Source organism: Mirounga angustirostris, unplaced genomic scaffold (assembly GCF_029215605.1).
Source record: "Mirounga angustirostris isolate CCGP_5_RB_7025 unplaced genomic scaffold, mMirAng1.0.hap1 SCAF_13, whole genome shotgun sequence".
Taxonomy (NCBI): domain Eukaryota; kingdom Metazoa; phylum Chordata; class Mammalia; order Carnivora; family Phocidae; genus Mirounga; species Mirounga angustirostris.
Window position 1 is genome coordinate 90,181,869 of NW_026991721.1, and position 22,252 is coordinate 90,204,120.

Below are 22,252 nucleotides of genomic sequence, written 5' to 3' on the forward strand. Positions count from 1 at the left end.
GGGATGGGGCAACTGGGTGATGGGTATTAAGGAGGGCACGTGTTGTGATGAGCACTGGGTGTTACACGCAACAAATGAATCATTGAACAGTACATCAAAAACTAATGATGTATTATATGCTGGCTAATTGAACATAATAAAACATTTTATACATGGAGTTATGTAAAATTCATGACTATACATTTAGGGGCCTAAAAAAAATGTAAAATATAAATTTTAAGCAAAATTCTCTTTTTTCTTGTTTAAACAACATCACTGAGTCACCAGCACAACCTGGTGGCTGTTTGGCTGAACTGCCTGGTTTAGTGTTTAAAATTTCTCTTGTGAATTATGTCTCCGCTCTTGTATTGATCTGGGCTTTTCTTTCTTTTTTATTTACTTATTTTTGCATTTAAAAATCACATAAGAATTTTATAACTATCATGATTAAAATTTATACAACTTTTTGTTAAACAAATGTAGGTATTTCAAAATACTGCATGTACTGGTCCTCTAATAACAACGTGACTGGAAGATTTGTCCCTCCTCAAAGTAATTTCTAAAGGGTAAGAAGAGGGTTGTGCACTTTTTCATTATAATCCTGTTCCCCACATGAACTTAGTATTTTGTGAATTAAAAGCAATTTTTGTTTCACTCATTTGTAACATTTAAAAAAATTTATGGGCTTTCCAGGTGATTGATGCCCATTTAACAGAGTCCGGGAAAAATATTTTTGTCAGATCCCTGATACCTATAATCCGAAGTGCTGGAGATGGTTCTTCCTTCAAGTGACCACAGCTAGAAATATCTGAGAAGAAGCTGAATGATTACCAGAAATGTCTTCAAATCTATTTCACCATGGATAGGGATGGTTGCACTAGAAGACCTCTAATTCTAAGACTTAAAAAACTATTAATGATACATTAAAATACATAATTTTCAACTGCTTGTACTTCCACTAACTAATGTAGGAATTCAGCTCTTGTGAAATTTCCTCAAGAATTTCTGGGAGTCTCCAGAAGGATCTTGCTGTGCTCAGGAACCAGACATCCCACTGGCAGCACACTATTCTCTCCTGCCACCTCCCTCTTCCCTAGAGGATATATTGCTCTTTTTGTTCTTCTCTGAGGAAAACAGACACTTGGGCCCCTGAGTTTCTGTCACATTTGTCTGTTGCCCCTCTCACCAGAGCTCAGGGAACAGTCCATTGGAGTACAGACACATTCTCTGAGGCTCCATTACCAGCTCCTGACACAGAATTCTACTTCCTTCATCCCCCATTTCCCACTTCCCACACACATCTGCTGCTCTGGATGGTGGCCACTTCCATTGCTTTTGTTCTTTTTCACATATCACTGTAAGCAACATTTAAATGAGCATCTATGATGTACTGGGCCCTGCATTTGGCATTGGGGATACAGCACTGAACTCGGCAGATCTGGTCCCAGTTCTCATGGAGTATCCATCCCAACAAATAAATATGGACACAAAACAAGGTTATCTCACCATTAATTGTTATATTGGGTGGCTCTATTGGTGGGGGAAATTCATTCAGATAGGAACAGAATGAACATAGGATGCCCCATAACCATATATATTAAGGATACATCAAAGTTTAAGAAAGCTGTTCTAATATGTAAAACATTGATAGCACTGAAAATGTTCATCTCAAATTAAAGATATATAATAAAATCAACCTAAACGAATGATATCTTAAGATTTCAGTTTTAAGGAGAATATAATTTTAAAAATTACTTTAAATGTTTTAACTTCTCTGTTTCAGAGATAAAAGCCTATATTCTTTATCTTTTAAAAAATGAAACTTCTAATTTTAATTGTAGATTCACATGAAGTTATAAAAACAATGCAGAGAGATCCCATGTATCTTTTATTCAGCTTCACCCAATGATAACATTTCAAGACCATAGTATAATATCACAACCAGGATATTGACAGTGACATAATCCATTGGTTTTATTCAGATTTTCCCAGTTCAAACTTTACTCATTCGTGTGTGTATGTGTGTGTGTGTTTAGTTCTATACAATTTCATCACATGTATAGGCTTGTGCATTCACCCACCACAGTCAAGATACAGAACAGTTTCACCACAAAGACCTCTCGTGTTGTTCTTTTATAATGACATCCATCTCCCTCCTTAAACTTCATTCCCATCTTTAAACCCTGACAACCACTAATCTGCTATCATTAAAAGTCTTTCATTTAATTAATATTATATAAATGGAATAATACAGTCCATAACATTTTGAGACTGGCTTTTCACTCAGTATAATTTCCTTGAAATTCATCTAGGTTGTTGCATGTATCTATAGTTCATTCCTTCTTTTTTTTTTTTTTTTTAAGATTTTATTTATTTATTTGAGAGCGAGCGAGAATGAGCATGAGCGGGGGGTGGAGGGGCAGAGGGAGAGGAAGAAGCAGGCTCTCCACTGAGCAGGGAACTGGACACAGTGTCCAGATCCCAGGTCTCTGAGATCACGACTTGAGCCTAAGGCAGATGCTTAACTGACTGAGCCACCCAGGTGCCCCAGTTCATTCCTTCTTTACTGATGAATAGTATTCCATGATGTGGACAGACAGACACAGTTTGTTTCCCTATTGGAGGATACCTGGGTTGTGTCCAATTTGGGGCTATTACAAATACAGCTGTTAAGAACATTTGTGTATAGTTTTTGTGTGAAAATAAATTTTCCTTGCTCTGAGATACATGCTCAAGAGTGCAACTGCTGGATAACTGAAAACAATAACAAACTTTCCTAGAGTGATTATAACATTTTATATTCCCACCAGCAATTTATGAGTGATTCAGTTTTCCTATATCATTGCCAGCATTTGGTGTTGTCACTATTTTTTCATTTTAGCCATTCTGAGAGATTTGTAGTGTTATTTCATTGTGGTTTTAATTGTTTCCCTTTAATGACACTGAATACTTTTTCATGTGTTTATTTGCCACCCGCATGCCCTCTTTAGTAAAATGTTTGCTCACGCCTTTTTTTTTAACTTTCTTTTTTTATTTTCTTTAACTGTTGAGTTTTGAGAGTTCTTTATATATTCTTGATACTAGTTCTCTGTCACATATATGCTTACAAATATTTTCCCCTTCTGTAGCTTCTGTTTTTATCCTCTTAATAGGGTCTTTGACAGAACTAAAACATTTAATTTTGGTGAAGGTTAAATAAATTTATAAGTTTTTCCTTTATGGATTGTGCCTTTGGTGTCAAGTCTCAAATATCTGTGTTTAGCCATAGATCCTGAAAGTTTTCTCAAAATCTGTGTTCTTTCAACCAACTATGCAAGCTTCACATTACTGAGATTTTGTTTTGACCTCCAACTTTGTCTATCCTACTTAGGAAAGAAAGTTTCAGAAACAGAGGCTAGAAGATCAAAATTTTCTTCCAGGAAGGTATTCTTGATGATCTTAGCTAAGAGTTTTATTCTTCCTCTTCGATGATTATGAAGATACTCTGGGAGTCAGGGTAAATCCCACCACAAACTCCATAGGGCAAACATCCATTATCATTTCTTTCAAAATGAAATCAATCATCTGGTGGTTTTCTTTTGCTGATTATAACTGTAATGCTGATGATATCTGAGAAAGACTGGGTAATACAAAAAATTTCCCTCCATTGAAAAGGAACAGTATTAAATCAAAACTACAATGAGATATCACCTTACACTAGTCAGAATGGCTAAAATTAGCAACACAGGAAACATGAGATGTTGGCGAGGATGCAGAGGAAGGGGAACCCTCTTACACTGTTGGTGGGAATGCAAACTGTTGCAGCCACTCTAGAAAACAGTGTGGAGGTTCCTCAGAAAGTTGAAAATAGAACTTTCCTATTACCCAGCAATTGCACTACTAGGTATTTACCCAAAAGATACAAAAATACTGATTCCAAGGGGCTCATGCACCCTGATGTTTATAGCAGCATTATCAACAATAACCAAATTATGAAAAGAGCCCAGAAATCAGAGAGGGAGACAAACCATGAGACACTCTTGACTCTAGGAAACAAACTGAGGGTTGTGGAAAGGGAGGTGGGTGGGGGATGGGGTAACTGGGTGATGGACATTAAGGAGGGCACGTGATGTGATGAGCACTGGGTGTTATACGCAACTAATGAATTGTTGAACACTATATCAAAAACTAATGATGTACTATATGTTGGCTATTTGAATTTAAATAAAAAAAAAAGAAGTAGGAATTGGGCTGAGTCTCTGGAGCATGCTGTTAGGAATAAAGCTCAGTTCATTATGGGGCTGAGAATAATCATGAGATTTAATAAGGTCTGCATGCCTAACTGACAGGCTTACAGAGAAATAAGTATTTAAAGCAAAAACCTTGCTCTGAAGAAAATTATGGGGACATGCACACACACACACACACACACACACCATATACACACCCCAACAACCCAGCAACATTGGTTCTGCTTAATGTGCAATTCTCTTCAGGGTTTTTTCCAGAGCACACTTGACATCCTTGTTCCTTAGACTATAGATGAGAGGATTCAACATGGGTACTACATTGGTGTAAAATACTGAGAAGAACTTCCTCTGGCCCATAGAACCAGCAGGAGAGGTCTTGAGATGTGTGAACAACCCAGATCCATAGAATAGGCCAACAGTTACTATGTGCGAGCCACAGGTGCTGAAGGCTTTGGACCAACCCTGAGCTGATGAGATGTGGAGGACACTGGACAGGATCAAAGCATAAGAAATGCAAATAATGAGGCTGGATACAATGACAACTGTGCCCACAATAACAGAAGTCACCAGCTCACTGGCGTAGGTGCTGCTGCAGGAGAGCTGGAGGAGGGGGAAGATGTCACACAGGTAATGGCTGATGATGTTGGAATCACAAAAGGACAATCTGACCATGTCCCCTGTGTGGACCATAGCACCAGCAAACCCCATCACGTATGAACCAGACATCAGAAGAGAACAGAACTGAGGGGACATGGTGACTGTGTACAGCAGGGGTTTACAGATGGCCACATAGCGATCATAGGCCATGGCTGTCAACACATAGCTCTCAGAATGGACAAAGAAACAGAAAAAAAACAGCTGAGTCATGCATTCTGTAAAGGAGATGATATTTTTTTCTGACACAAAGTTCATCAGCATTTTAGGTGTGATTACCAAAGAGTGGCAGAGATCTATGAAGGATAAGTTGAAGATGAAAAAGTACATGGGAGTGTGCAAATGAGAATTCAGACAAATTAGATTAATTAAGCTCAAATTCCCTACCACAGTGACTACACAGTTCAGTAAGAAGAGAAAGAAAAGGGGTAACTGGAGCTGAGATTGATCTGTAAGTCCTACCAGGATGAACTCCATCACTGAAGAGTCATTTTCCATAGTCACTATCTGCAGGGCTGTGATCTGTGAGGAAATGAGAGAAGTGTCACATCAGGAAGGGACTCAGACCCTTTGCTTCTAGAGTAAGGCCTTATTCTGTGGGGGCTCGAGTGTGGCTGTTGGGACAGAGCCCTGAAAGAAGAGCCAGGGCAAGGACTCTTCATCTTTAACTTCCTACTCTTGCTTGTCCTCTTCTTCCATGTTTTCAGATCTCAACTGTAACTCCTCACCTTCCCTGGGCTGACACAATCCAGGATGAAATCTTTTAGCATGGACACCAAAAGTGACGATCACATGTGAGAGATGAAGCAATATCTTGAAGAGATGAATAGGCTGGTCAAGGTCATACAGATAGAGAACAGAGGAGCCAATAGTTGTACTTGGGACCACTTCCTATGAAAATCCCCGAAAAGCTCCAAGACAGTAGAGTCACTGTGATACCCACTGCTCAACCCACTCTCTCTCCCTTTTACCTTTCAGAAACTCAGTACCCAGCTTAATGAAAGTGCTAAGAGGTAAAAAGGCTCGGAGAGATTAAGTAACTTTTCCAAGATCACACATGTAGTAACTGGAGAAATTTGAATTCCCCTGTTGTCATGAACTTCTCCTGCCCATTCCCTTTATCCAATCTTACCTCAAAATCACAATGAATTGTTTAGGAAGGACAAATGGCCTCCCTACAACTCTCCGCTGCTGTAGCCGTGGGAACGGAAACCTCAGAACAGGAGGACTCAGTTGCCCAACTTTCTTTTGCCTGGAGACCTCACTAGAGCCAGATTCCTAAGTGTTCTTTTCCTTTCACTGTCCTGAAGGAGACAACCACTCTGAATATGGAGAAGCCAATATCCCTTCTGTTTGTGGATTTGCATAAAATGTCTTCAGGGCAAGGCAAATGCATCAACTTTATGTCTCCAAATCATCAGCCAGCTAATATTGTGAATTTATCTTATTCTCTGTGGATCTCAGCAACTTGTTCAGAATCTTGAAACAAGGCTCATTTAGCATCACAGTTTGATCAGGCTCCCAAGGGAAGAAATTACTGAGCTTATGTTTACATCCTTTGCCAGTAAGTTAACATTGGTTCCCTTGGTACTCAATGTTCTCCAAGCATCAGTTCACTTTAAAAATTTTGGGTCCTCTGTGCAGAGAGGGAGTAGCTTCATTTGTGTTCCTAGTTATCCTAGAGCTCATGCTCAATTATAAAAGAGGAGTATTCAGGGGCAGAGCCATTACCATTCCCAATACTTTTTTTTCATTGGTCTGTGATTGGTATAGAATTATGTCATAACTTTATACTATCCATCTTTTGGTGTATTTCATATCTATAGAAAAATATAATGGAGAAATATTAAAAGAATGAACTCTGGGGGTTACCTGGGTGACTAAGTTGGTTGAGCACCTGACTCTTGGTTTCGGCTCATCTTGATCTCAGGGTTGTGAGATTGAGCCCCACATCGGGCTCTGTGCTCAGTGCAGAGTCTGCTTGAGAGATTCTCTCTCTCCCTCTCCCACTCTCTCTGCTCTTCCCCCAGCTCGTTCTCTCTCTCTCTCAAATTAATAAATAAAATCTTAAAAAAAAAAAAGAACGAGTTCTGGAATCAAATTAATCAAACTTGAATTCAAATTCCTCCACTTACAATGTGTGTTATCTTGGACAAATTACTTAATCACTCTGAGCTTATTTACCTCATCTACATTGTAAGTTTAATAATAGTTCCTACTTTTTTAGATTGCTTTGAGGATCAAATGCCTCATAATCTCTAGCACATTTAGCACAGTGCTTGGTATATGGTAAGTGTTACGTAAGTATTAGGTTTCCTTCCTCTTTATCCTTATCTATATCTATACATGGATCTCTTCCCCAAGTTTCTAATTCTGTACCCAACTGTTTACTAGACATCCCCACTAAATTAAATTCAGCATCTCCTTGTGGTCCCAGAACTATTTCTCTTCTTGCTATCCTTTTCTAAGTTAATGGCACCATCATTAATCTAGTGAGCTAATCTAGAAATGGGTTGTCATTCTGGGCTCCTCCTTCCCATTAACCATTAGCATCTGATCTTCGAAGTTTACATAATTCTATCTCCTTAAAGTCCCTAGTTTTTTACCCTTCCTCTTCACTATACTGCCTTTGATAAAGCTCTCTTGCCTCAAGTTTGGAATATTTTAAAGGTTTCTTAACTTGGGATCCTACCATCACCCATTATATTAGCTTTTTATTGTTGTGTAATAAATTACTGTAAACTTAGTAGCTTGAAATAACACCCATTTATTAGTCATAGTTCTATAGGTTAGAAGTCTAGTACAGAATGTCATGCTGGATTCTCTGTCCAGGCTGAAATCTGGGTATGGGCAGGACTGCATTCCTTTCTGGAGACTCAAGCTCATTCAGGTTGTTGGCAGAATTTGGTTCCTTGAAGTCTCCATTCCCTTGCTGGCTAACCACTAGGGGTCACTCTCAGCTTCTAGACACTGCCTGTATTCTTTGTATAGCCCCCTTGTCTTCAATCCAGCAATAACACATGAATCCTTCTTGTGCTTTGACTCTCTGACTTCCCTTTCTGCCACTAGCTTGAGAAAAACTCTCTGCCTTTAAAATGTTTGTGTGATTGGGTTAGGCCTGCCCTGATAATCTCCCTAATTTAAGGTCAGCTATGCCATATAACATAGCACAGTTACTAGAGTGATATCTCATTAAATTTATAGGTTCCCCTCATACTCAAAGGAGAGAGGATTATACAAGGGAGAAAGTCATTGTGGAGTCATGTTTTAGAGTTCTGCTGTTCACCACTATCTTCTCTGGAAATCTATTCACACATTTTGTATAGAATTACCTATAGAGATTGCAACATTTCCTTGCTTAAATCCCTTTCTTTTCTTTCCCAACACAAGTGCAAACCCCCCACACTGTCAAAGAAAGCTCTCTAGAGTTTGCTTCCTAACTGCATCCACAGCTTTATCCCCCATATCTCCACTCCTTGAATTGTACTCTCCAGTAATACTGAAGAGTCTGAATTCCTCTCATACATTCTGATGATTTCTTTGCTCCATGTTGTTTCATCTGCCTTGAATGCCTTCTCCCTTCTTCTCACTTGGATACCACATATTCATTCTCCAAGACTCAGTCCTGCCCTCATTTCTGATGGAACATCTCTTCTGATCTCTTCCCTTGTCCCCACTCTCAGCACCTGAAGTGCCTTCTCTGTATGCTGCTGAGGCATCTTGTGCACGTTCCCACTTAAACACAACAAACTTACCTGTGTATCTTCATTACACTTAGACCGTACACTCCCAGAGGGCAAGGATTCAATCTTACTCATTTTTATCCATGCTGCTATGAACAGATTTCTTCCTTCTTTCTCCCTTGCCCTTTCTGCCCCTCCCTCCCATCTTTAATTTCATATTTCTAAATAACATGCATTTGCTTCTCAATTTGTCAGTATTAGGCCTTGTCAATTGACTTTAAGTTTGGGAAATGAAATTTAGCCAGTTTTCACCTTCCACCATCACAAATATACTTCCCAGTGTTTTCATCCTCCCAATAGAGTTTTTTAAGTTAGATCAATATTCAGTGTTTACATGATTTATAAAGATGTACATGTTCTGCATACCTTTTTAAAAAAAAATATTTTATTTATTTACTTGAGAGAGTGCTTGAGCGCCCACAAGAGTGGGGGTGGGGGGTGGGGGGGCTGCTGAGGGAGAGGGAGAAGCAGACTCCCCGCTGAGCAGGGAGCCCATGCCAGGCTCCATCCCTATCCCAGGACCTGAGTTCTTGACCTGAGCTGAAGGCAGATGCTTAACAAATGAGCCACCCAGGTGCCCCTATGCTCTGCATATCTAAGTAGTAAAATACACTGATTACTTTTCCTTTACAATCCTTGTTCTTTTTTTTTTTAATCCTTGTTCTCTCTACAGTAAACAATGGTCTGGATTTTTTGTTGGTTCAACTTTCTATGTTCTTACAATTAATCTCAACATTCTCCCCCAGTTGTTTAAATCATCTTTCAATACTTATAAAAACTTTAAGTGTTCACAATCAAATATACATAATTAAAACACAGTAAGTTTCTATCTCACTCATTGGCAGTCCAAGACATGGTTTCTAAATCATAGCTTCCTAAACATAAAAACTTGGACCTAAGATCCTTCTTGTAGCTGTCACCTTCAACACATATCTTTTTTTTTTTTTAAAGATTTTATTTATTTATTTCACAGAGAGAGACACAGCAAGACAGGGAACAGTTTTCTCCATTGTAAATTTACTAATTTTCCCTTTTCCTACTCAATTCTTTAGAAGTAAGTCACTATGTCCAGGAGAGAGGAATTAAGTTCTACTTCCTGGAGAGGAGTTATCTAGATATATATATTTGAAATTCATATGGATTCTTGTATATTTACTTTATTCTTTGGGTTATAATCCAATAGCATCATTATTTATTTTGTTTTCCAAATAATTCCAGCTTTGGTTCTTAAGAGCTCCCAGGTTAAATCCTATGAATTTTTGACCATGACTCCATCTTCTTTTTTTTTTTTTAAAGATTTTATTTATTTATTTGAGAGAGAGAATGAGAGACAGAGAGCACGAGAGGGAAGAGGGTCAGAGGGAGAAGCAGATCCCCCGCCGAGCAGGGAGCCCGATGTGGGACTCGATCCCGGAACTCCAGGATCATGACCTGAGCCGAAGGCAGTCGCTTAACCAACTAAGCCACCCAGGCGCCCGACTCCATCTTCTTTTAAAAAATCAATTTTTTACTCTCTGACACTATAAGATGTTTCAGAATCATTCTGAAAGTTCCTTGGTCCAACTCTAAAATGAATCATTTCTCCAAGGAACCCTAGTTCTTATTACCAGAGAACACTATTCAGAAATAAGATCTGGGTGCTGGATGTGTTCACTGATACTAGGATATCACTGTTTCTAGGTCCTCTTGAAACTGCCTCAGCCCCTCCCGCCAACCTAGTAGTCTTTAAGCTTTAGGAAGCACCCTTACCAGGCATGATTGATTAACCTTTCTTTGTCTATAGATCATGCATTCTTTCCTAGAAAGAACAGAGCACCTCTGCATGTCAGGAAACAGAAAACAGACCCCCTTGCACAACTGCCATAATCAAGAGCATGTAACCAAGAAACGTTAGGGACCACTGTACTCACTTTATTAACTGCCCTAAACTCCTTTAAAAACCACCCGGCCAGGCAGGAACCTCGGAGTTGGCCTTGGGACAAGAGCCCCCCTTCTACCCAAGTGGCTGGCCTCCTGAATAAAGCTCATATTCCTTTCCAATCAAAACTCTTGTGTATTGGCTTTTTGAGTGACAGGCAGCTGAACTTGGATTTTGGTAACACTCTCAGTGGAAAGGGGTGGGAAATATGTTGTGTATTCAAACTCTTGTGTGTATCTCCATATCTAATTATTTCTATATTCATCTATCTTAATATATAATAGAAACATGAATTAATACTGTTATCTCCAAGTCCAAGCTAGCAACACAAGGTTCATTATAGCCTTCCTCTTTTGCCTATTTGTATCTTATTTCTGTGACAATGGGAAACATGGCTCCATTAGCTACCATTTATTTACTTATTTGACTAGATATCGTAAGTTTAAGGTAAAAAGAAATGTGTAAAACATTGTACTTTAATTGCTAAATTTGTTTTTCACAAGAGTGTATTTGCGACTCTGACACTCTGTTCCATGCATTCCGGATACCGGGATTGATTAATAATAAGTTTTAACAGAAATTTTGTCATACTCAAAGCCTTTTCCTGGCTGACCTGCTTACGATTAATAAAGATGATGTTGCCCCCGGGGCAAACTGCTCGCCGGGCCCGCTTCCTCTCTGCGCACTGGGCGGCTCCACCTGCGCTTGGAGCCAAAGGGAGCCTCACCAAAGCCTACCCGGGGCGCGGGAGCCGGAGCTCTGGGTGCCCCCTGTGCCGCAGCGCACGGGCAGCCTCACCCTTACCTTCCCCCCGGGGAGTCTCCGAAGACCCGGCTGTCGGAGGAGGCGGCTGGCGACCCCAGGCAGGTCCTGTGCGAGGGCTCCTGAGCTTCTGCAGACGCTGAGCCCCAAGGGGGAGGGGCATGCAGAGGACGAGGGCTGTGACCTGACGGCGCTGGCGAACCGGCAGCCCGAGAGCCCCAGCGGCCTTCACGGGCCCAGGTGACAGCGTGGAGGCTGCGAGAGAAGCGGGTCCGGTTGGGCACGTGCGGCCTCGGTCAAGGCCAGTGCCTTGTACCACAGCAACCTGGGAGATGACTCGAAAGCCACTCTGGAAAGTACTAGTGCCCACGGCCAGAAGCACCATGGAGTCCCTGCCCCGGCCCACGGCAGCCCTGAGCTAGGCCGCCCACCAGCTGCGTGCAGCCTGGCCCCTGACACGTCCGACAGGACAAATGTTCGGCCATCTTCCGCTCAGTCAGCCTGGGGACACAGGGCCCGCTGAGCTGCACACACTGCCCACCTGCGGCGCGGAGGAGGGAGGCAGGCTGAAGCACTGCGTGGAGAGCACGCGCAAGGAGAGGCGTCCGCCGCCCCTTGGAGGTCTTCTGGGTAGAGGAGCAGTTCGGTGGCCCCGAGCAGGGGAGAGGCCCCGGCAGAAGACACCAGGGAAAGCAACGCAGGAAAGTTCACGCCCAAGATCCTGGGCACGTTCAAAGGCAAGAAGTAAGTCTTCTGGCCCACCAGTTCAGGCGGGGGTGCCCGCATCCCTGCTACCGATGAGCCAGAGCACCGGGCCCTCCTGCCACAGTAATTTGGAACCCATCTGAGCACAGGCAAAGCTCGGCTGCCCTTGGGACTCACTGTGGATGCTCTGTCTCTTGCCCCTCTGCCTTTCTATCCTTGAGGCCCCAGCTCCTCAATGCCCCATGCTTTACACCCCCTTCCCCCACTTCCATCCTTTTTTAGCACCTGTCTCTGGGCCCTCAGTCACCTCTTTATGCATCTGCCTCCACCCTTTTAGGCCTTCATTCAAATCAGGGAGCCATCCCTTCGTGGCTCAGTCCTCCATCTTTCCGGGGGGGGGGGGGCATCTTTTTGTGCTTCAGGCCCCCATTCTCTCAGGGCTTTGTGTTTTGGGGCTTCTGTGTTCTCAGGGTTCCCCTCTGTTCACAGCCTTCTGCTTTGCATCTTTACTCTGCCGCCTCTGTACTATTCTGGCACCTCATCCTCTCTCTCAGGACCTCCCACCTTGCACAGGTCCTTCTCAGGGCCTTTTCTCTCCCATCTCCATCTCACATTGGTGAGGTCTCACTTGCCCTGCTTGGATTCTCATTTTTTTGGTTTGCTCTCCTAGCACCTTCCTTGGTGGCCTATCCTTTTGCTGTGGGGAAGCAAGAGCTGGTTGCAGGCAGTTTCTGAGGGAGGGGTGGAGCCAGACCCAAAGGGTGCCTCTCTCAGCAAGTGCAGTAGGGCCAGTGCAGGCAAGGGGCAGGATACAGAGGATCCCTGAGAGGCTGCCCTGTCAATGCCAACTGAAGCAGATCTGGCTCACTCCACCAGCAAGGCTCCAGCTAGCACCTGGTGAGGAGTGAGAGCATTAGGCTTTGCAGCACAATAAAACTCAATCCGGGTAGATGATGATACCCCAGCTTCATGAAGGATCCCCGGCATCCTCTGACAGACACACATTCACAGGCCTATCGCCAGCTATGCCGGGAAAGGGGTTGGATGAGGACTGCTTCTTCTTGAACAGGTGAGGGCAAGGGACATAGGATGGTGGTGCCTGAGCCCCAGCCCACTGCTCCACCGGGTCCTGGCACACTATGAGATGGGAGTAGTCTTTGCCCTGCAGGTACCCAGCAGACCCCAACTTCACCATGTTGTTGGTCTTTGTCACAAACCTGCAAAATCTGTCCAAGTTTCTTTTCTCACTTTTCTTGTATCTTCTTCACCTCCAGAGAGTAACTTTGATTTCGAATGAGACATTTTGGCATTAAATGCTTAGAAAGTCCCCCACTGTAGTTTCTAGCACTGTGAAATTAGTGTTTCTGCTATTTCTTTTCCGACAGTTGTGTTTTTGGTTTTTTAAAGTGTAAGAAATTACAAGAGCAAAAGGATTTAAGAACCAAGGCCATTCAGCAAAGGCAGCAGTTCTGAGAAGCTGGAGAAGGGAGGATGGTGGTGTTTGGGGGACACTTTCACTCCCTGACAGCTTATTGTCTGTTACCAAAGCCACCTGTTAGGTAGGGGTGACAGCAGGGACTTTTTTGGGGGTGGAAAAAGTCATGTTTGTTTTTGTGCAGCCTGGTGTGTTGCTGTTCTGAGCAGGCTGTTCTAGGCCCGTTATTAAGGGAGAACCTTAGCAGGAAGTGGAGCATTCTGTCCATGCAGAGGCCAGGGTTTGGGAGTCCAGCCAGAGCCCTTGGAGCTTCTGTCTGCATCCTCTCACATCTTGTTAAATAAGACATCTCTTAAAATGTGATTCTTTACATTTTGGTGTTAACAACAAAACACAACACACACACACACACACACAAATAATGATGTACACTTTCAGAAAGAGTAATGGTAGGACATACCTTGTGTTCCCCTTGTTATTGATTATAAGACCAACCAAATTCTGGGTGTCCCAGTCTTTATTCTTGGAGGAGGAAGAATGAGAGTCTTGACTTAGGTTGGCTTAAAGAAAATTCCAAGATGAATAATGTAATAAGATCATAAGAGGAACAATGTATTACATCATGATGTAATAACAATTTTTTACTGTTTTCCCCACAAAGAGTACCAATTTCGACAATCACCCACAGATGAGAGAGCCTTTGTGGAAGTCCAGAAGCTTAGCCCAGAAGTACCAGAACACTGTTGGAGCAAAAAAATCCAAGATTGGATGCATTGAAGAGGGTAAGAGGAACAGTTTCACTTTACCTATGTCCTGCCTCTCCCAAGGCAGCATAGCTCATTGCCAAAGGAGGTGTTCTTATAACTTGTGACTTGTGATTCCTTCCACTGGGAAAAGTAAGAGCATGTGAATGAAGGTCTGGTTTCCTCATCTATGGGAGACACTGCCAAAGAGATCCACTTCTCATCCCATTCAGATTGCTGAGGTATATTGTGTGACTGAGGGTGGGTGTGTCTGGGAAGGTAGCAGGTAGGATTGTTGGAGGGCATCAAAGGGATGTGGATCCTACTAATTATACCATGGACTCCATTGGGAAGCTTGTTATTGCACCACTGGGGTTGTCCTCAAGTAGTCATGAGCACTCCCTGCCTCTGTGCACCTTACCTACACATAACCCCATCCTGTAGATGGTTTTCCATTATGTGCTTCCAGTGACAGAAAGCCTTTGCAGATGGCTAGTAAGCACATGCAGAAAGGTGGCCCGACTCTGCAGGCTGGGGAAAAATCACACACTTGAGCGTTCAGTCCCACCCTAGGGAAAGGAAAAAGGAGGCTCTCAGCAGATCACCTGACTTTGCAGGATGGAGGAAAGGCATACAAGTTTAAGAATTCTGTCATAAGATGAAATAAGAAGTTTGGAGCAGGAATAACCATAGAAAAGGTCTGAGAAAGCCTGAGAATCACGAGCAGGGGTGACAGAAGGTAATTCTCTGCTAAAGCAAGTCAGAAATACTGGAGGTAACTGCTTCTTCATATATGAAGATAACAGCAGTCTTCAAGGAATATGAAAAATCAATGTAACCTGACACCACCAAAGAAACACAGTAATTTTCTAGAAATAGATCCCAAAGAAATGGAGATCTGTGATTTGTCTTAAAGAATTCAGAATAGCTATTTTAAGGAAGCACAGTAAGCTATGAGAAAACACATAAAGACAATTCAGTGAACCATGGAGACAATACACAAACAAAATGAGAAGTTTAATGTAGAGATAGAAACCATCAAAAAGAAGCAAACAGAAATTCTGGAGCTGAAGAATACAATGAATGAAATGACAAATGCAGGAAAGAATATCAGTATCAGACTGGATCAAGCAGAAGAATGATCTTTGACAGGACATTTAAAATTATGCAGTGAGAACACAGGAAAATAATAAAAAGGGATAAAGAAAGCCCACGTGGCCTATGGGATACCATTAAGAGAAACTACTAGACATTATTGGAGTTCCAGAAAGAGCAGAAAGCTTGGTTAAAGGAATAATGGCTGAGAAGTTCCTAAATCTGGGGAGAGATTTGGACTCCTAACTTCATAAAATTAATAGTTCACCCCAATATTTCCACCCAAAGTGATCTTCTTCAAGACATACTATAATTAAGCTGTTTAAAATAAAAGATAATGGAAAGAATTTTCAAAGCAGCCAGAGGAAAAATAACCCTCATATACCAGGAAACCCCCATAAGGTTATCAGCAGATTTCTTTGGAGAAACCTTGAAATACAGGATGATACACTCAAAATACTGAAAGAAAAAACTGTCCACCAAGAATGCTTTACCTAGTAATGTTATCTTTCAGAAATAAAGGTGAGATAAAGACTTTTCCAACAAACAAAAACCGAGGTAATTCATTACCACTAGCCTGCTTTATAAGAGATGCTGAAAGAAGTGCACTGAGCTGAAACAAAAAGACACTAATAACATGAAAACATTAGAAAATATACAACACACTGGCAAATATAAATATATTTAGTCAAATTCAGAATACTCTAGTACTACAACATGGTGGTTAACTACTTAACTCTAGTAAAGGTTAAAGGACGCAAGTATTAAAAATAACTATAGCTACAATAATTTGTTAAAGGATATACAATATAAAAAGATAAATTGTGACATCAAAAACAAAATATGAGAAGGGAGTAAAAGAAGAGGAATTTTTGTATGTGATTGAAGTTGTTGTCACCTTAAAATAGACTGTAATGTCTATAAGATATTTTATGTAAGTCGGATAGTAACCACAAAATAGAAGCTGACAGTGGATACAAAAGGATAAAGAGAAGGGAATTGAAGCATACCATTACAGAAAGTTGTCAAGTCACAAAGGAAGACAGCAAGAGAGGAAGAGAGGAACAAGGGAACTACAAAACAGCCAGAAAATAATTAAGACGGCACAAATAAGTCCCTACCTATCAATAATTACTTAAAATGTAAATGGTTTAAATTTTCCAGTCAAAAGGCATAGAGTAGCTGAATAGGTAAACAAACAAATGAAAAACAAGACTTAACTATATTTTGCCTACAAGAGTCTTACTTCAGCTTTAAGGACACATAGACAATAATGAGGGGATGGAAAAAGATATTCCATGCAAGTTGAAACCAAAAAAACAGTAGGGTTATCTATTCTTCATCAGATGAACTAGACTTTAACTCAATAGCTGTAACAAGAGATAAAGAAGATCATGACATCATGATGATGATATGATGCATAGGAGACATTACAACTGATTCTGCAGTAATACAAAGGATCATAAGAGACTATGAACAATTATATGCAAATTGGCTAACCTAGAAGAAATGGATTTGTTTTTAGAAACAGACAGCCTACAAGACTGATTCATGAAGAAATAGAAAATCTAGGGGCGCCTGGGTGGCTCAGTCATTAAGTGTCTGCCTTTGGCTCAGGTCATGATCCCAGGGTCCTGGGATCGAGCCCCGCATTGGGCTCTCTGCTCAGCGGGAAGCCTGCTCCTCCCTCTCCCACTCCCCCTGCTTGTGTTCCCTCTCTCGCTGTGTCTCTCTCTGTCAAATAAATAAATAAAATCTAAAAAAAAAAAAAAAAAAAAGAAATAGAAAATCTGAACACACCAATAACTAAGGACATTGAATCAATGATCAAAAACTCCCTAAGAAGGAAGAGCTCAGGACCTGGTGGTTTCACTGGGGAGTTTTACCAAACATTTAAAGAAGAATTGATGCCAAACGTTAAACTCTTCTAAAAATTGTAGGGAGGGACCACTCTCAAACTCATTGTACAAGGCCAGAATTACCCTTACATCAATGCCAGGCAAGGACATTATAAGAAAAGAAAACTATAGGCCGCTATCTCTGATGAATATTGATGTAAAATCTCCAAACAAAATTCTAGTAAACTATATTCAGTAGCACATTAAGAGGATCATACACTATTATCAAGTGGGATTTATCCACGGAATGCAAGGATGGTTCAACATATACCAATCAATAAATGTGATACCCCAGATTAATAGAATGAAAGATAAAAATCATATGATCATCTCAATAGATGCAGAAAAAGCATTTGACAAATTTCAACATTCCGTCATGATTAAAAAAGGACAGGAGATGGATTTCAAAAGAGTATGAAAGAACTTTTGAGGGTGATGGAAATGCTCTAGATCTTGATTATGGTGGCAGTTACATGAATGTATTATTTTTTGAAAGTCATTGAAAAACTGTACTTTTAAAGTGGAGGCATTTTATTGTATTCGAATTATAACACAATAAAATTGATAAAAAAAGAGAAAATTGCAAGAACAAGTCTCAACTGTGATCTTTCTGCCCCTGCCCCTGAAACATTTTCCATAAATAAAACAGATGTAGTTTTGTATTAAACAACAACCTCATTATTTTTAAATTACTACAGAAAGTTGAATAAATGTGGGTTGTAAAAAAATGCAGCACAACTCAATAGTAAAAGAAATGGAGCAATGATGCATGCAACAACTGGAATGGGCTTTTAAGGGCATCATGCTTAGTGAACAAAACCAATTTCAGTGTTATACATGGTGCAGTCTCATTTGTTGTCTTTCAAATGACTCCACTTTAGAGATGGAGAAGAGGTTAGTGGTTGCCAGAAGATACAGAGGAAGGTGGGAGGAATTGGGTGTGACTAAAAAGGGGTAGAAGAAGGGAGTTCCTGTATGGTAGTGGGACAGTTCTCTTTCATGATTGTGGTCATGATCATATGATCATGATCTTGATCACATACCACACACTTTGTGGTCAGATCACATAGATCTACACACATAACACAAACACACAGTATATGTAAAACTGCTGAAATCTGAAAATGTTTGTAGTTCTGTATCCTGTTAACATTATTATACCAATGTCAATTTCCGGGTTTTGCTGTTATGCTACAGTTGTTAAAGATGTTACTACGGTAGGAAGCTGGGTTGATTTCAAGGAACTGTGTACATTATTTTTGCTGTTTTCTGTGAATCTATAATAATTTAAAAATAAAGAAAAATTAGATGCCTTCTCACAAGCATGATCATAAATTAATACATAACTGGGAATTCTAAAGTCATATTTTCTTGAAATGGAAGCTCCTTAACAGTGATTTTTCTTATAGATTTGATATAATATGTTGAAAGCAAAGACATACTGAGTCAGAACAACCCAAGGTAATTAAATTTCCATGAAATAATGGCTCATTTTTATATTAAATGATTTTTATTAAATAATAAGATCTGAAATCAGTTAAAAAGTTCCTTTTGTTTATGTCTATATAATTTGCTCACACACTGAATATTTAAAAGGATTCAAATATTTTAAAAAGGCAAAATAAATAAACTTCACTGAAATGTTCATAAATCTTTATGAAAAATCTTTAAAACTAATATGTTGCCTAGAATTATAATTAGAAAATTTTTTTTTCTTAATTTAAATTCAATTAGACAACATATAGTACATCATTAGTTTCAGATGTAGTGTTCAACAGTCCATCAGTTGCGTGTAACACCCTGTGCTCATCACATCACATGCCCTCCTTAATTTTCAATGACATTAATTATTTGAACCTTTACAGGAGACAGCATAGGATCCTTTCTCATATGCCCTAGGGAATGTATAATCCCTGATGGAAATTAACATTTACTGTCACAATTAGGGTATAAACAGAGACACTAGTTTCTTCCCTACAGAACTTATCATAATGGGAAGGTCCTAAGGGAGATCTACGTGTACCTGGATTTCTAATCAGATTCAAAAAAATATAAGCCTTAAGCAAATGTCTTGAACTCTATGACACAGTGGCTCAGGTGTCAAGTGTGTAGTTGCCCGTCATACTTTCTTAGTAAATTTATAACAACAAGTTTGATCTACAACCAAGAATGACTCCTGGAATGCTCAGACTGTGAGATCTGTGATGTGACTCTTTGGCCAATAAAGGAAGAAGATTCTGTGACTACATTTGCTCAGCTTTGATATCCCAAAAGCCAGTTCTTCTTCCAGTGGAGGTGAAACACACATAAAGGGTCAGCACAGTTCTTTCAATGGAAGGAGAGTGAGTTAATCAAATTTCTATTTATCTCTTATTCACTCTGTTCTTGAAAAATGAGGAAAAACATTTATATTGAATAACAAGAAATTCAAAAGTATGGAGCTCTGACTATACCACCTACATTATTTTGAGCATACCTTCTCTGTGTTGACTTCATCTTTGGTCTGGCAGCAAGATAGCTATAGCAGTACCAAGTGACACAGCTAGAATATAATAACATCAAAGGAAGAGATTTATCTCTTTCCTAAGATAAAATTTTTAACTGAAGTATGAATATAAAAAAATTTGTGTTACAAGCATGCAGCTTGATACATTTTCACAAACTTAACAACTAATTTAATCAATGTCCACATTAATTATCTTTCTCTTTCATGCCCTCCTACAAAACCAAGGAAAAGAAATCCACCTTCCTTTATTCATCCTCTGTCTGGCTAGGATGGAACAGAGAAGGAGAATGTGTAGAAACAACTGAGTATATGATGAATTATAAATCTTAGGCTACCAAGGTTCTCCTCAATACTTGTTATAAATTATTGACTTCATGGATTCTTGCAGTAAGTTACCTGAAAACATTATAGACTCATAGAGACTATCTTCTAGGAAGCACAGTTGTGATATGGTCTCTGCCAAGAAGAATCCTCTCTTTCATGATGGCCATCACAGGGGAACTGAGGTGTCTGGTAGGGTAATGGAAACATGAGTAGGAACTAGGAAGTGAAGGATCAGATGAGTGGGAGGGAGAGAAGGGGACACCCTCTCACCAATGAAGGTCACCAACAGGTAGCCTTAATCCTCAGCTACTCCATCCCTGTATCTTCTAGTAATGATAGGAGCAGTTGTTTGTCACATGCAGCTCATGCAACAAAAGAAACAGTGATTTTAATGTTGAGGGGCATGTGTGCCAGTGCATTCTGACCCTGTGAAGCAAAGGAGGACTTATTTGCTGGTCTGAGTCTTCTCATAAATAAGAGTATGTAAGGAGACAGCTGGGGTTTCTATTAATGGCATTTTCTTCTGTTCTCACAGATTTCCAAAGAGGAGAATATTGGTTAGAAATGACTCCTTAGTGACTGAATTTCTTCTTGCTGGATTAACAGACCGCCCAGAGCTCCAGCAACCCCTCTTTTTCCTGTTTCTGATGATCTACATTGTCACCATGGTGGGCAACCTTGGTTTGATCATTCTCATTGGTCTCAACTCTCACCTCCACACCCCCATGTACTACTTCCTCTTCAACCTATCCTTCATTGATCTCTGTTACTCTTCTGTTTTCACCCCCAAGATGCTGATGAACTTTGTATCAAGGGAGAATATCATCTCCTATGTCGGGTGCATGACTCAGCTGTTTTTCTTTCTCTTTTTTGTCATCTCGGAATGCTACATGTTGACCTCAATGGCCTATGACCGCTATGTGGCCATCTGTAATCCATTGCTGTATAGGGTCACCATGTCCCATCAGGTCTGTTCCTTGCTAAGTGTTGCTGCATATATGATGGGATTTGCTGGAGCCTCTGCCCACACAGGGTGCATGCTTAGACTAACCTTCTGCAATGTCAATATCATCAACCATTACTTGTGTGACATTCTTCCTCTTCTCCAACTTTCTTGCACCAGCACCCATGTCAATGAGGTAGTAGTTCTGATAGTTGTGGGAATTAATATCACCATGCCCAGTTTTACCATCCTGATTTCTTATGTCTTCATTCTCACTAACATTCTTCATATCAAACCTGCTCAAGGAAGATCAAAAGCCTTCAGTACCTGTAGCTCTCACATCATTGCTCTTTCTCTTTTTTTTGGGTCAGCAGCATTCATGTATCTTAAATATTCTCCTGGATCTATGGAGCAGGGAAAAGTTTCTTCAGTTTTCTATACCAATGTGGTACCCATGCTTAATCCCCTGATCTACAGTTTGAGGAACAAGGATATCAAAGTTACACTGCAGGAAACCATGTTCAAAATCTGGAGGAGAAACATGCTGTAATTACAAGTTATAATGTAAGGAAACTCAATTTTAAAAAATTTTTATTAGTGTTTTTCAAGAAGAGGTTGTGATGATTACCAGTGTTGTTTCTGCAGATTGTGTTATCTGTGTTTTAATAGACTTATCATTTATCCCTTATATCATTTCCCTACCTTGTCTCATTTTTTGGTTCCATATTTCTGTACCTGATACCAGTTTACTAAATAACTAATAACATGTTTGCAAAAAGAACAAATATACACACTCTTTTTTTCATACTGTTTCTGTTTCTGGGATATTCCTAATCTGGACAAATATGGTAAGCTTCTTAAGTGCCAGAAAGTTGAAATTACAGCTTGCTTACCTAAACACAGAAGTGGCAAATACTATAGAAACATTCTTATTCTTCTCCATATTGTTGCTGGTATAGGCAACAGGCTTCAATGAGATGTGTTCATTACAAACTGTGTATATAGCTTAAAGTATAATCAAATCCCTCTGATCTTTTCATTTTGTTCTATTTTCTTACCAACTTTTCTTTTTACTATTCTGTTCTTTCTTGTTCCCTTTGAAAATGGCCAAATCTGTATTACACACCACCTGGGGATTTTGAGAACCTCAATCAGTCCAGTTCATTTAATATTGAAGTGAATACATATGACTCCACCTTTTATTGCCAAAGTTATTAACATAGTATGACTAAAGAAATAATACATATGTATCTCAGGATCCAAATATGGGGGATGACTGATGTATTAAAAGATTTGTCTTCATTACTATCTAATATGG

The 22,252-nt window shown here is 40.2% G+C and overlaps 2 protein-coding genes across 2 annotated transcripts; one reads left to right on the forward strand and one right to left on the reverse strand.

Annotated features, from left to right (window-relative positions):
- Positions 1-4,433: 4,433 nt before the first annotated feature.
- On the reverse strand, positions 4,434-5,360 carry LOC123856569 (olfactory receptor 143-like). Its single transcript, XM_045892731.2, has one exon. The coding sequence runs from the start codon at positions 5,358-5,360 to the stop codon at positions 4,434-4,436; it is 927 nt and encodes a 308-aa protein (XP_045748687.2).
- Positions 5,361-12,940: 7,580 nt separating this feature from the next.
- On the forward strand, positions 12,941-21,484 carry LOC123856570 (olfactory receptor 8B3). The gene is made up of 2 exons (XM_045892733.1): positions 12,941-13,059; positions 20,527-21,484. The coding sequence occupies exons 1-2, from the start codon at positions 12,941-12,943 to the stop codon at positions 21,482-21,484; spliced, it is 1,077 nt and encodes a 358-aa protein (XP_045748689.1).
- Positions 21,485-22,252: the final 768 nt, after the last annotated feature.